This window comes from Nannobrachium achirus (genome assembly GCF_963921795.1).
Source record: "Nannobrachium achirus genome assembly, chromosome: 9".
NCBI lineage: Eukaryota > Metazoa > Chordata > Actinopteri > Myctophiformes > Myctophidae > Nannobrachium > Nannobrachium achirus.
In genome coordinates this window covers 11,948,375-11,963,359 of record NC_137818.1, presented here as the reverse complement: position 1 = coordinate 11,963,359, position 14,985 = coordinate 11,948,375, and the positions used below count along the sequence as shown (strand labels likewise).

The 14,985-nt window shown below is 43.2% G+C and overlaps 1 protein-coding gene across 1 annotated transcript; it reads left to right on the top strand.

Annotated features, from left to right (window-relative positions):
- Positions 1-579: 579 nt before the first annotated feature.
- On the top strand, positions 580-13,928 carry LOC308290632 (ceramide synthase 5-like; the record flags this gene model as incomplete). The annotated part of the gene is made up of 10 exons (XM_080732542.1): positions 580-755; positions 3,205-3,307; positions 5,866-5,996; positions 6,112-6,169; positions 6,427-6,477; positions 7,930-8,022; positions 8,837-8,965; positions 10,438-10,544; positions 12,077-12,233; positions 13,737-13,928. The coding sequence occupies 10 exons, from the start codon at positions 580-582 to the stop codon at positions 13,926-13,928; spliced, it is 1,197 nt and encodes a 398-aa protein (XP_080588668.1).
- Positions 13,929-14,985: the final 1,057 nt, after the last annotated feature.

Genomic DNA, 14,985 nt, shown 5'->3' with positions numbered 1-14,985 from the left:
TAATGCTGTGATCATCCATCAATTAAAAACAAAACAACATGGTTTTAAATATTATCTGGAAGTGAAACCCTCCATTGTGCGAGCCAGGACCAACCTACCTACCCTGACGAGTTCAGTCAGTGGGTGTTGCCTGCCTGTGTGTGTGTGTGTGTGTGTGTGTGTGTGTGTGTGTGTGAGACTGTGTGTGTGTGTGTGTGTGTGTGTGTGTGTGTGTGTGTGTGTGTGTGTGTGTGTGTGTGTGTGTCTCGCCCTTTAGCGGTCTGCCTGTGCAGCTGCAGCCAGTCTGCCAACATCACACAAGCCGGTGAGTGTGTATGTGTGCGCGTGTGCGTGCGTGTGCCATGTGTGTGTGCTGTGGCGATGTTTGACAAGGAGGAGGAGGAGGTGGAAAATCCTCCTGTGCTTCAGTGCTCCTCCACTCTGACTGTTGAGAGCAGCTAACTTTAGATCCGAGTCTGGATGGTACAATAACAAGTTTCTCTTCAGTTCAGTTCAGTCAGTGTCTCTGGCTGCTGCTGTAAAAGCAGGCTGTAGTTTATATTACCTTCTAACTGGTTGGATTGAGTCATTGTTTCTCCGATGACTGCCTTCATCTCCTCCTGGTTCTGGAGCGAGAGCTTCTGGCTTCCAGGAAATGTGACTTGGGCCGACCTGGAGCATCCACCGCCCGGGGTGGAGTGGCCCAGGGCGGGGGACATCGCGTGGGCCCTGCCCCTGGCCGTGGCTGTCCTGGCCATCCGACACTTATTCGAGAGGTAGGTTACAGTAACAGTAGGCCCACGTGTTTTATTTTTGTTGTTGATATTATCTCCAGTCCTGATTGTGTGCATGGTGTTTTTAGTTCTGTATGTTTAAGTTCTGTAGTGCAGTGTTTCTCAAACTTTCAAATGGCAAGGTCTCCCCTTAACTCTGACAGTATACAAATGGAACCAAATGGACCGTTAATAGGCTCTATTTGTATGCTGTCAGAGTTACAGACTTGTATGGGTCCATTTTAGACCCACAGAGTCCCTGGAATCCACTTTGAGAACCACTGCTGTGTAGTGTCATCATGTGCATTTGTTAGACTATAGAACATGTATAAAACATCTTGCTCAGTCAGGACTCGGGTCATAAAGTTAGATCCAAGGTTCAAGGTTTGTTTTATTGTCTCCTGCACTAAGCTGGCAGTTAAATGCTAGAGCCTCCTCATCAGTGTGCACAAGAAGATCAAAGTGTGCTCATAATGAAACAAAGAAAGCAGTGCAAATATAGCACATGTTGCAATGCAGAATGCAATAAAAAGTGATTTAAATTTGGTAGGATGATGCATAAAGCTTCATTGTAGTATTGGTGGCATCTTGCTTCAGTGTTTATTAAGGAACCTTTGTTTACATTGGAAATGTATCGTACAAGACAAGACAGCTTTATGACTTGTGAAACAGCATTAAAACGTTTCGATAGCCACCAAGTTTATTTACTTGGTCAATGGTCACACCTTTTTGCACAGACACTTGGAACATTCAGTCTCACGTGTCATCAAGTCATCTCTCTGCAGAGAAAAATGCCTTTCTAACTTGGGGCAAAAGCTAATCATGTCTACCTTTTTACTGGTGGTTCCTTTTCTTGGATAATTCTTCTTTCTGCAAGGAGATGGTCTTTCAGTTTTTATACATCCTAGTAGGAGGACATGTGACATATGATTATAGGACATGTTTTCTACTGTGTTTGTCTTTATTGGCTTACTAGTTACTATTTGGCCAGGAACTCCCACAGGACAAGCTGTGCATTCAGTAGTCTCGTGCTAAAAATTAACATAACTGTTCGCCTTATTACTACAATTTGGCTGTGTGGGAGTTGAGTTCCCAGTCTGTCACAAATGCAGTCCTGCAGGCTTGCATACACACTACGCAGCCCTGCAAAATTGCATTGTATTTGTGACTGTGGGGGGGAACTCTGCGTTGCAGCACAAATTGTAAGAATGCAACAATATTATGCGCTTGTGACTGGACAGTGGACACTGCCTTGTGTTTGCAAGTGCAACGTGAGTTTGTAAGAATGCAACAATGGAATTGCCTGGAAGTGGATGAAGACACAGTCAGGCATTTGTAATCATCTTACGACAGACATCACCAGTGTTTTGGTTATAGTCTCTCCTGTCCTGTTCAGCTTGGTTTTTAGAGAACTGAGAATGTGACCTACCATGACTGACTACACTCCCAATCCTGTCACATGACAGCCCATCACCCGATTGAGACCCAAGTGCTACATTCCTGAGGATTCTCTTCTCTCTCTCTCTCTGTCCCTTGACTGCATCTCTCATTAGTCTCCCCCCTCTCTCCCTATACTTTAGTTCAATGGTTTCAGTGACCCTTTTTCAGGCCGTGACCCCCCAAATAATCCTATTTGAACTGGGGGACCTCCCCACCCTGACACAAATTGTTGGAGCTGAGGCATTACATTTAGTTTGACTCGCTTCCACAGATAAATATTGTGAAAATAGCAGACTACAAGCTCACAAGAGGCTGCTGTGAGCTTGTTGATCTTATATTTTCGAAATGTTTGCCTCTTTCTTATATAATTTGACAATTTGACCAATGTTTTCTTTGACAGAAAAGGTCTTAAAAGTCCCCAAAAAAAGAATCATGTGGGGATCCACAGGTTGAGAACCAGGCCCGTCTTGTTTTCGCTCTACACTAAACATCTCCCCTGCCCACAAGTGTGAGCTTAGATTCGATTGGTTATTTTTCGTGAAAAGTTAGCCCCAGAATAGGGATGCTAGATTTCAAGTAGTTGAAGGCAAGTATTTCTCAAACACTGACCCCCTCGGAACTCCCTCAAGGACCCCTGGGCAGGGGGTCCCCGTATCCCCACCACTGGCTGAAGGAGGCCCCCCCCCCCCTCTGAGTAGAACTCAGCTAAATGGTTCCATCTATTCGCATAACCTGTTATGCTATAAACATGTTTGGTCAGTCTCTCTCTCTCTCTCACTGACTCTGAATCTCTCTTTTATGAACACTCCACCATCCATATCCCGTCCCTACCCCCGCCCTTTTTTTCTCTCTCTCTCTCTCTGTGTGTGTGTGTGTGTGTGTGTGTGTGTGTGTGTGTGTGTGTGTGTGTGTGTGTGTGTGTGTGTGTGTGTGTGTGTGTGTGTGTGTGTGTGTGTGTGTGTGTGTGTGTGTGTGTGTGTGTGTGTGTGTGTGTGTGTGTGTGTGTGCATAGGCTGGTGGCCAAACCCTGTGCCCACATACTTCACATTCAGGCAGGAGTGAGTCGACCGGCCCAGCCCAACGCTGCCCTGGAGAGGCTCTACGCGTCCACCAGGGTACATAAACACAACACCACTCAGCTGCATGTTTACATCATGTCACTAAGGAACATGATCGGAACATTTGAACACACCAATGATGTTTTCCGCATTTGAAAAGCACCAAAACTCACTCTTTAAAATAGAATGTATCGATATTCCAGCACGCTAAAGGGCTTTGCACACAGGACCGTTGCGTTTCTTTCCGTTTTGCTGCATGATTAAAATGCATTGGATTTGGTGTGCAAGGCTTTGCGGAATCCACACTGCGGATCCGAAGAGGAGTCATATAAGGAGTCAATGAGTTTTTCCCGCTTGCGACAAGACGCACGAATCGAACTGGGTTCGATCGGGAAAAAAACGCACAGCCGCAGCCACCTGCCGCATGGCAAATTCGGAGCCGGTGTGCATGAGGTCATACATAGAGAATCATTGTTTTCTTTAAAAAAATGGAATTCTCTGTTTTTTCTGTGCGAGAAAAACATGTGGCACGCGAAAGGCATCAAAACTCACTTAACACTCACACAGGTCAATTAAAAAAAAGAATGTATTGATATTCCAGCATGCTAAGATGCTAAAGATTGATTTTACGCAATTCATCACATTTTCCCTGTGCTTGTTCGCCTTCAGTGTGCCTTTAAATAACTTAAGTGCTGATTGGTTCACATTGACATTCTGAAAAGTTGCCAGCACACAAGGAATCTCCTTTTCACATGATTTATTCACCTCTTGGACAGAGGACAACGAACGTACGTTTCGACCCGTCTGTCTTCCTCAGCGTTGTCAAAGACCAACGGGTCGAAACGTATGTTCGTTGTCTCTGTCCAGAGAGGTAAATAAATCATGTGAAAAGGAGATTCCTTCTGTGCTGGCAACATCTTCAATGTTTCATGATATCATTGACCCGTGCACCGTAAAGACTTTATTTAATTTGGAGTGTTGTGGGCCTTCTGCTTTGTGGCAGCGACTTCTCTTCACATTGACATTCCCCAATATGAATGCACAAAGAGTAAATGGGCAATAATGTGATAATTGTTGGGTTCTACGCTAATCGGCAGCACCTGATGATAAACCCTTGACTGGGGTCTCCCATAGGGTCCGCTCCTTTTCCCCTCAACACCAAATCTCTTCACCGAAAATAGCCGATTGTTGTGAGCCATGTCCACGGAATGCTGCCCCTCAGAAAAAATGAACGAAATAAAAAGAAAATTATAAAAAATAAAACAATTCACAGGAGGCAGAATCCTTTCCTCTCAGTCTTGTCCACACTTATTGCTAGTATATTTACTGCTAGTATATTGTCTCAAAGGACAAGACCATTTGAGGTCCCTTTTATAACCTAACCATGTTTAATAATAAATTGTGTAGTCACATCTGTATTTAAAGTGTTGTATATGATGAGAGCTTTACATGGCGAACAGGATAAGGAAAGCAGCCATCAAACAGAATGACTGCATGGCCAAAATGTGGCATAAACATTTCCTGTTCCAGGTCAGTTTGTCAAAGCTTCATTTGATTGGCTCAGCAGACAGAGGCACATGTGAACAGGAAACCCATATGAAGGTGCCGTCCAGGCCTGGAATTCCCTCATTTTAGGGGCAAGGACACTTGGCCTTTGGTGTGTAAACTGTTGAGGGCGCAAAGGCCAAATGCCAGGGCAGGAAGGCCATCAGATAGAACAAGATTTTAGTCTGTTGAAAGAATTTGTTGAAACTATGGGTTAGGGATGATGACCTAATCTGCAGTGAAATAGATACATGATGGTATTTACAATCAAAGTCACTGGATTGGTTTAAAGATGGGGACTCTGGGAGGTTGGTGTCTACATGACAAGAAAGAGACAGCGGTGTCTACTGTCTACACAACTCTACATATTGACAAGAAAGAGATAGAGGGGAAAGTGGTACAGTCAGCTTGGGCATTAAGGCCACTGTGGCCTCATGCCATTGGCTTGAGGGGCACAAGGCCAAACTGAGGGGCAACAACGGCCATGGCCTTCATGGCCTCCATGAAATTCCTGCCCTGGTGCCGTCTGTTCCCGGTTCTGCTGCTGCTGCTGAGCCAATCAAATGAAGCAATGGGAAACTATGGAAACTGACCCAGAACTAAACTGTTTATGCTACCTTGGACATGAGATGAGATAAAAGGAAATGCAGTTAAGCAGAATAAGCACATCTTATCTTAATGGCACGTCTGATGGCAATCCAAAACATAGCAAATCTCTCTAATGAAGCATTGCAAGAATGTACAGTAGCTTGCTCCTTCTTGGGGCCGTTTCATATGAATCGTGCAATAGTCTGTATGAATTGTCCCTTGGTTTGAACGTAATCTGATCGTGTAAATCCCAGTGTCCTGGTGCGTGCTGGAATATAGATTTGTTAACTGTGGTTTACCCTGCCCCAGCTAGTGCCCAGGAGACAAGTGCTGCTGTACATGTAGTATCTTCCCTTTGTAAATAAATGCTAATCTCCTCTTTGCATGTCAGTATTGCATAATACCGCATTGTTTCTCCCGAATGCAAAATAGGTTTAAACCGGCATTCTTCCTCTTCTGTGGTGGTGTCCACTTTTTTTTAGAGTCCAGATGACAGGCAACTTGAGGGGCTGTCCAAACAGCTGGACTGGGACAAGCGCAAATTACAGAGATGGTTCCGGTTAAGGCGGAACCAGGACAAACCCAGCGTACTCAAAAAGTTCTGTGAGAGCATGTAAGTTCATAAGGAGCAAGAAGTTCAGAACTCAACTTTCTGACCTTCTGCATGTGCAAGATAATTCTTTGACATTGTTCTGCTTTCCTAACGTTCCTCTTTTGTACCCGTCTAGGTGGAGGCTCACCTTTTACTTTGGAATATTTATCTATGCAATGCGGCATTTGTGGGTGGTGAGTTGAACCTTACATGACATAACAGTGCCTTGTTTTATTCAGTGTGACACATTCTAAACATTGTTTGTGAGCCACGAAACCCGCTGACTGAAACTCCTCACACAGTGAATTGACAGAACGTGCTCATGTTGCATCATTCAGGCCCGCTTGGAAGGCAAAAGAATTCTGCTGCCTTCCAGGCCTGTTCTTACGTCAGACACGGGTTCCTTCATTTGCACGTTATTTAAATGATCATGTCTTTGGTCTCCCTGCAGTCTCCTTGGATGTGGAATACCAGAGAGTGCTGGTCCAACTATCCTTTCCAGGTGAATAGTTTTTTACCCTCTCCCTATATGTCATGTTAAATAGATATGTATATGTAGACGCAGGAAAAACCACCCTGCACATTATGTGGGGAAGCTTTGCTACTCCAATCATTAAAATGCTGTATGGAATGGTAAATGATGCATTTATATAGCATCTTTATCCAAGGCGCTTTACAGAGATTGTGCATTACTTTCACCCCATTCACACACACATTCATTCACCGATGGCGGAGGAAACTATGCAAGGTACCAACCTGCTCACCGGGAGCAACTAGGGGTTCAGAGTATTGCTCAAGGACTCTTCGACACTAACTCTGGGGTAGCCCTGGATCGATGCAATACATGCACACAGGTTATCAATAAAAAGAAGCATGATGAACATATAAAAACATTACATCAATGGAAAAAGAAATGGCACAATAAAAAATATCTAAAAGTATAGGAAGCCAAAGATTAAAAAGAGAAAAATAAAACAACAAAAGTTCAAGAAGGACACAGCTATAACTATTGTATCAAAGATAAAAAAAAGATGTAACTAGCCAACCCCCACCCGCCTCCTCTCCCCCCAGTACTTTGTTAAATAACCTGATGGCCCTTGGGATGATGGCGTTCCCATATCTGTCTGGTGTTACATGACAGGGATTTAAATCTATTACTAAATTTGCTCTTACGGGGGTAAAGTGCTGTGTGCAGTGTGGCTGACATCATCCAGGATGGACAATGTCTTGGCCAGCTCTTCTCTGCCATTGACACCACAGATATAAAAAGCTAGATACCTCGTCCACCGCTACAGTTGATTGGAGCGACCCGTCCAACTAAGAGCTGCGTACGAAAAGACCCTCCCCCACCTGCCTCTGATTTGCCTACCGACCTTCCGTGTCTGTTACGCACACGGAAGAATTCCAAGCCTGTCAATCAAAAATGCCTATCAATGCAAGATGGGTACCAGAGAGCCGGAAGAGGCGTCTACCTTTTTATGTCTGTGATTGACACCACAGAGTCAAACTCGGCCCCTGTCACCTTGCCTGCTCTCATAATCAGTCTGTCCAGTCTGCCTACTTTTGTGTGATGCTACAGTATGATCAACTTATGATCAAATAGGGCATTTAGGCCAGACTGCACCAATGCAACTAGTCGCAGCTCCTTGCAACAAAACAGTTTTAATGCCAGTCCACATCAATGCAACTCCTTGCAACTGGCATTGGGGATAATGGTCGAAAGTAGTTGTAAGGAGTTGCATGTTCCAAGGAGTTGCATTTGGTGGACTGACCTTTAATTCATGAAAAGTTAAAGAATGGAGAGGTTTCTGCCAGGCAGCAATGACATATCTCCTGGCTAAAGGCCTTACATTGTGAGGGGATTATGAGGGAATTACCACAATGTTTTCTTAGTTGGGGCAACATTTTTGACTTGTGTGTCATACTATTTTTCTTTCGCAACTCCCTCCCACAGCCTCTGAGTCCTGGCCAGCACAACTACTACATCGCCGAGCTGGCCTTCTATTGGTCGCTCATGTTTTCCCAGTTCACGGACATCAAACGGAAGGTGAGTCCTTTCACACGGCGGGCCTGAATTTCCAGATTTTCCTGAGACTTTGCCTGTCTGAATGTGTGCACACGTTGACAGGTTCACGGCTGACGGCATCCTGCTTAAGATGTCTTCAAGCTAATCATACCCTGTATTTAAAGTAGCCGGAACATCCTGATTTTCCTGATATGCTTTTGTCTGTCTGACATCACACACCCATTACCAACACCACGCATCACATCATGCTTAAGATATGTTCAGATAGTTCACACGGTTCATTCATTACTTCAAACATGTGTGTGACATTTCAATACCTCAATTCCATCCTACCAACTAAGGATGGGACAATTTGAAAGTTTCATATCACGAATATTGTGACCAAAGAAATTGTGATTTATGATATTATCGCGATAATCAAAATATCCCCAACATCCATTATCCTGGGGAGAAGCATTTGCCATAAAATAGCAGATCTACAAGCTCACAACATGTTGCAAGCGTGTAGATCGGCTATTTTTTGGCCAAGAGATTCGGTAGAAAGTAAAATAAATGCTGTATCAAGGATGTTATTTCTAGGTCCATTTGACCAATTATAGAGGGTTTAAAAATATGCAGCTCGGCAAATAAAGGTGAATTGATCCCAGTGCATGACGGAGGATAATTTCACGATACATTTAAATCTCCAAGATACGATTATTGTGAGAGTTTTTCTAATCACTATAAACGATAATAACGATTATCGTCCCAACTACCTCGAGCATGCTGTTCACCTGTCATCTCCATTCATCATCTCCTGACTTGTCTCGCTTTCCTCCCCCTCATCTCACCACAGGATCACCACATCATGCTTGTCCATCACCTGGCCACCATAACCCTCATTTCTTTCTCCTATGCCAACAACATGCTGCGAGCAGGAACGCTGGTCATGGCTGCCCACGATGCCTCCGACATCGTGCTTGAGGTAAAAGACTCGAGGTCCAATAAAGCAGTGGTTCTCAATCTTCTTTTGTCTCCGCTCAGCCCTGTAAATAACCTTTTCATCCAAGGCACATTCATGTCATACAGTCAGTGATGTCATTACGTGCGCATCCCGCATCAAAAACTCATTCAAGTCGCCCAGGGACTCATTCATGTCATGGTCCTGGGGTCATGTTAAAATAATTTACCGGGTCGCGGTAAAAGTCGCGGTAAAAGTCTTAAACAGGCGATAGAAACGTCAATGTTTTGATTCCACCGACGTCCGACGCCATTTTGGGCGCCCGAATTCATTAGGGGCACATGTTTTAGTAGTTTTAGTAGTTCTAAGTTCAAACATTAGCCAAATTGTAAAATAAATATAAGAAATAGGCAAACATTTTGAAAATAGCCGATCTACAAGCTCACAGCGCTCGAAAACATTGTATTGAGGACTCATAAAACTTTTCTGGGACCCATTTGAATGACCACCTGTGGGTCCCGGGACCCATTACATTGAAAACCTAGTAACATCACTGCATACAGTATTTAAATCTCTCCCCCTAATATCTTAGCATGGGTCACGAGGACAACATGAGAGAACAGTGATGTTACTAGGTTTTCAATGTAATGGGTCCCGGGACCCACAGGTGGTCATTCAAATGGGTCCCAGAAAAGTTTTATGAGTCCTCAATACAATGTTTTCGAGCGCTGTGAGCTTGTAGATCGGCTATTTTCAAAATGTTTGCCTATTTCTTATATTTATTTTACAATTTGGCTAATGTTTGAACTTAGAACTACTAAAACATGTGCCCCTAATGAATTTGGGCGTGCAAAATGGCGTCGGTCGTCGGTGGAATCAAAACATGGACGTTTCTATCGCCTGTTTAAGACTTTCTACGTGGATTTTATTTGTGTTAACGTAGGGTAAAGTAGGATGCTTTCACCCATGAACAATGGTGGTGTCTGTGGAATTTTAAAATGTTTTTCTATTACCGCGACCCGGTAAATTATTTTAACATGGACTCCAATGGAGGCGCATCCCCGGGACCCCAGAACCATGACATGAATGAGTCCCTGGGCGACTTGAATGAGTTTTTGATGCGGGATGCGCACGTAATGACATCACTACTAGTCTCCATTACGACAGATTGAACACAACTTCATACTTGACGTTTAACCACCGGAACCCCAGAATCCCTGTTCACCAAAAATAGCTGATCTATAAGGTCACATCGCGTCACGTAGTGACGCATTGTGAGCTTGTAGATCATTTATTTTTGGCGAGGAGGTTTGGTGTCTTACTGAGTATAGAGGGTTTAAGTGGTTAAACCGAAGTGATATTGATACGTCAAGGTACTGCTTTTAGGTTGCTCCCATCCTGTAATCTGAGGCGCAGCATCTCACTGTGTGGCATATATTTGTTTGGTCGTTTTCATCACACATGATTTATTCATGCGTAACTCATTCCCCCAAAAGGCTGCCAAGCTGGCCAACTATGCAAAGTACCAGAGGGTGTGTGATGGCCTGTTTGTGGTGTTCGCAATAAGCTTCTTCATCACCCGACTCGTCATCTATCCGTTCTGGTGAGTAACGCCTCGTCAACAACAAACCATGTGGTTTTTCGTGTTGCGTGAGTCACTTTTGAAGACCAGCGTTTCGTTGCTGTCGGGCAGAAACCTCATATCTCCATATTTTAAACTATAGTATTTTCATTTTATCATAAATTAACGCCATACTTGATCACCTTAACTTTTAACTTTATTTGTTTATTATGACGGGACAGTGTCAAGTTAATGAACACAGAAACATGTACAGATCAATCTCAGAAAATTAGAATATCTATACTATAATTTTGCGAATGTCTGAGTGAGTGAGTGAGTGTCTGTCTGAAACAGCGTTTCTCCTCAGTGGCTGGAGCAATTGATCTGAAATCGCATCACCATTAGCATATGAACACACCTAACATAACTGTGAAGCCCGTTTGTCACTTTCACAAATCATATACTGTATATTAGCATTTTTATGGTGTATCTACTATCTATTCTGCATCTAGCATGAGGCACATCTATTCTGCATCTAGCATGAGGCAACATGTTTAACCAGCTCTCTCTGTGTGTGTGTGTGCAGGCAGGCGGGTGTGTGCGCAGGCGGGTGGGCGGGCGGGCTGGGGGGGGGGGGGGGGGGGGGGGGTAGCCATTAAACAAAACGGGTATTTCTTACATTGATGCTCCTACATATTATCATGCAAGCACCAGTTAAAGTTACTTTCCATCCCTCATATACTGTATGCACAGTGCACATCCCATAACCCACACACTGCACATAATTTTGGAGCTCATATCTTTGAACGGGTAAGGGCTAGTTTTGTAAAAGTAAATATTCTTGACACTTTCATATACCGTATTTCTGGAAACTTCATATATTCTAGATACATTGCACATTCAGTGAATTATTCAAAAAATGACTGAATTTGATTGCATATCAAAAGTCCATATCTCAAAATATTATAATATTACACGAGACCACTCAAAACAAGGATTTATAATAAAGAAATGTCAACCTTCTGAAGTCAGAGTAGCTTGAAGTTTCCGCAGTCAGTTATGATTTGGGGTGGGTGCTGTGGCACCTTAAACACTAAACAATGCTGACATAAGTCATAAGAGGACAGCATACTGTACAACACTACACAGCGTCACACAAAAGTATTGTGTTCTTTTGCTATTCTTTGTAACAGTTTTGGATATGAGGTTTCCACCTGACAGAGATGACGTATTGACTGTGTGTGAGTGATAAGCAAGTACTGACCATTACTTAGAATCATAACAGACTTTGGGTACAGATGCAGATTCTCAATACTCATATTTGGAAGCCTGGGCCATGTACTGTACATAAATTGACCTCAAGTGGCCTAACAATAGCTGGCATGACAAAGAGCAAAGCCAAACAACTCGCTAAATATTGCTCTGTTTCAGCAGTTATATGTAGTTTGTCTGTGTGGAGGAGGATGTGTATCCTTAGATGTCCATGAACTATCAACCTGTTCTATTTGTTTCCCTGTAAAATGTATTGTAATTTGTGGATTCAAATAAAGAACTAAAACGTGTGTGTGTTGTAGGATTGTCAACAGCGTTCTGTTTGAGAGCTGGGAGATCATCGGTCCGTACCGGTCCTGGGGGCTGCTGAACGGTTTGCTGCTGGTGCTGCAGTGTCTTCACGTCATCTGGTTCTACACCATCGCTCGCATGGCCATCAACGCCATCTTCAAGGGAAAGGTACTTTGTTGTGTAATGTAATTGTATGTGGCCTAAAACCTTCTATGGAAAGGAAACCGTCGTTTGGATTCCATAGAAGCCAGTATGTCTTCTGTGGAAGCATGTTGCACAGCCAAAATAGTCTCTCTACAAGCAGGGCGACGCATTGAGAGCTTACAGATAGAATATCTTTGGTTATTATTTTAGAACATTTGCAGTGGCTGAACTATCGATTTGTTATCAAACCCTAATGGTCAGAGATGTTTCATAAAGGCAAAGGTTAAAGCATCTCAATCTGTGATTTCTTCACCTAGTTTGCAACAGCAGGAACAATATAACTAAAACGTCACTATTTTACATACTGTTAATTTTTTAGGTAACAGCTCCTCTCACACTGTTTCACAAATCGCACATTAACACTTGGCAACGCAAACCCTCTGTTCTCTGGTCCTGCCAAAATATCACAGTTTAACTGTGGAATGTCCGAATTTGGAAATATCTTCAGTTTGATTGTAAATGGGCCTAAGCCCAGCGTCACAGCGTGTGCACGAGATGTATTAGCCATGTCCTCAAAGCAGACTTCACAGTTCACACCCAAACGTGTCAGAAATGCTGAGGAAAAGTCACCCACTTCCTCTGACGCTATTAAAGAGGTTACATAATTACTTAAAAACGCTGACGTCTCTGTTTGCTATTTTTGGTGTCTTTTGGGTCAGTACCCATCCTGCTCTAGAGTTCAGCACAGCAAGAGATCCCAGCTCTCAACAAAATGTGGAGAAGAAGTAAAGTTCAAACCAATTTTATTTTATAGAAATGCCAACGTGTTTCGACTGGTTAACGTCTTCATCAGGGCGATAACTGACAGTTCTCCACCATACACCTTTAAGATGTTTTTATCTCCTGTGAGCACCCACCCGGTTGGCCTTTTCCCAGCATCCATTGTTTCTTGCTAAAACCAGAGATATGATAAAGGCATAAAAACTGCAATTTCTAGAGCCAGTCAGACCGATGTATATCGGTTTGACCAATACTGTATTTGTCTAGCAATGTGAGCTTGTAGATAATCTATTTTGGACAATATTATATGGTTAAATAAAATAAAGCTCAGTTTATGAACTTTATTTTATCTGTTTATCTGGGCCAAGCTAGTAGGTTGCGCTTTGAGCTTGTTGATTCAAGCTTATGGATCTGCTACTTTTGTGTGACGCTGTAGTATGATCATGTAGGTGTTGATTTACCAAAAAAATAAAAAAAACAGTGTGTGGAGATAAGGTTTCTGCCCGACGGCAACGACATGTGCCTGCTGTTCTCAGAACATCTAGGTTCTGCTGGGTCTAACCCGTTCAACTAAACATTTAGGTTCTCCTGGGTCTAACCCGTTCAACTAAACATTTAGGTTCTGCTGGGTCTAACCCGTTCAACTAAACATTCAAGTTCTGCTGCGTCTAACCAGTTCAGCTAAACATTTAGGTTCTGCTGGGTGTGACCAGTTCAACTAACCATAACGTCTGTGTCATGTCTCAGGTGGCAAAGGACGACCGCAGCGACGTGGAGAGCAGCTCCGAGGAGGAGACGACGACGACGGACGCCAACGGCAAACCTCGCCGCGCCTCCAAACCAAAGGAGGAGAACGGAGCCAACGGTCATACCTGCATCAACCGAGGAGATCCTCACGAGAACTCGGCACCCACAGAGCTGATCAACGGTACCCACTGACGCACCACTGATAACGTGGACCCTAAAAAAAACTTTCTTCATCCTGTTGAGGGGGCCCCCGGGAATCCTCCCCCTGGTCTCTGTGACCTACTGAAAGCGTGTCAACTCCGCTCTTCCCCCTTTTAGGATTAAGTATTGTTCCAGCTAAAGGGAGAAGCGGAATAGACACAGGACAATGTGTGTGTGTGTGTGTGTGTGTGTGGAGAGTGTACTGCTATCACTGTGTATTGTTTTGTTTGTATGGAATGATGTTTGCGTCAGTTCCACTGGTCAAATTATTGTTTCGTATCGCGTTGTTTGTGGACAAGTCATATTTTTTACGTGGCGACAGAGCTTTATCTATGAAGTTGTGAATATATTATATTTGATTGTTTGGAGATTTTTTTCTTTTGCGTAACTTAACATGCTGCTCGTATTAATGAATATACAGCCTGGTTAATGTTAAAAAAGGACCAAATATTGAGTTGATTCTAATAAAAAAAATGTTTCTTTGGCAAATACAACGGTGTGTTACTAGCGGTTTGACCCTTGAACTAGTGGTGCAGTCACTGGATGGTCAACCTGAAAGTTGATTGTTGATTAACCTTGTGGGAATGCACAGAATGCAGCCTCAGATCGCAGAGCAACTCAAAAGCGGCATTATATTTTGGGCTAAAGAAAGTGGGTCTACAAAGGATTGGAAATAGTTTTAAAATACCAACATGAACTTGTACAAGGACATAAATGTGAAGATACAGTGAATGAATCAAGTTTTAAAGTAGGGATGAACAACATGGATGCACTCCTTTCCTCATTCCGTAAGATTTTATTGTAGTGAAATTCTTTCCTTCTCGGGCTATTTGGATAAAATAAGGGAGAAAAGGCAAGTTGGGCCTTACTTGAGACTGTAGCTTACAAAGTGGATTGTGTAGAGCTCTAATTATGGCTTTAAATAACAAAAACATACTGACAGAATACTAGAGGAGAGAAAGAAGGACCTTCAGACTCTGAGCAAAATTAGGGGTTTTGACAAATGGTCTAGACTTGGATTCCTGTAATTTAGTTGGATGACAAGCAT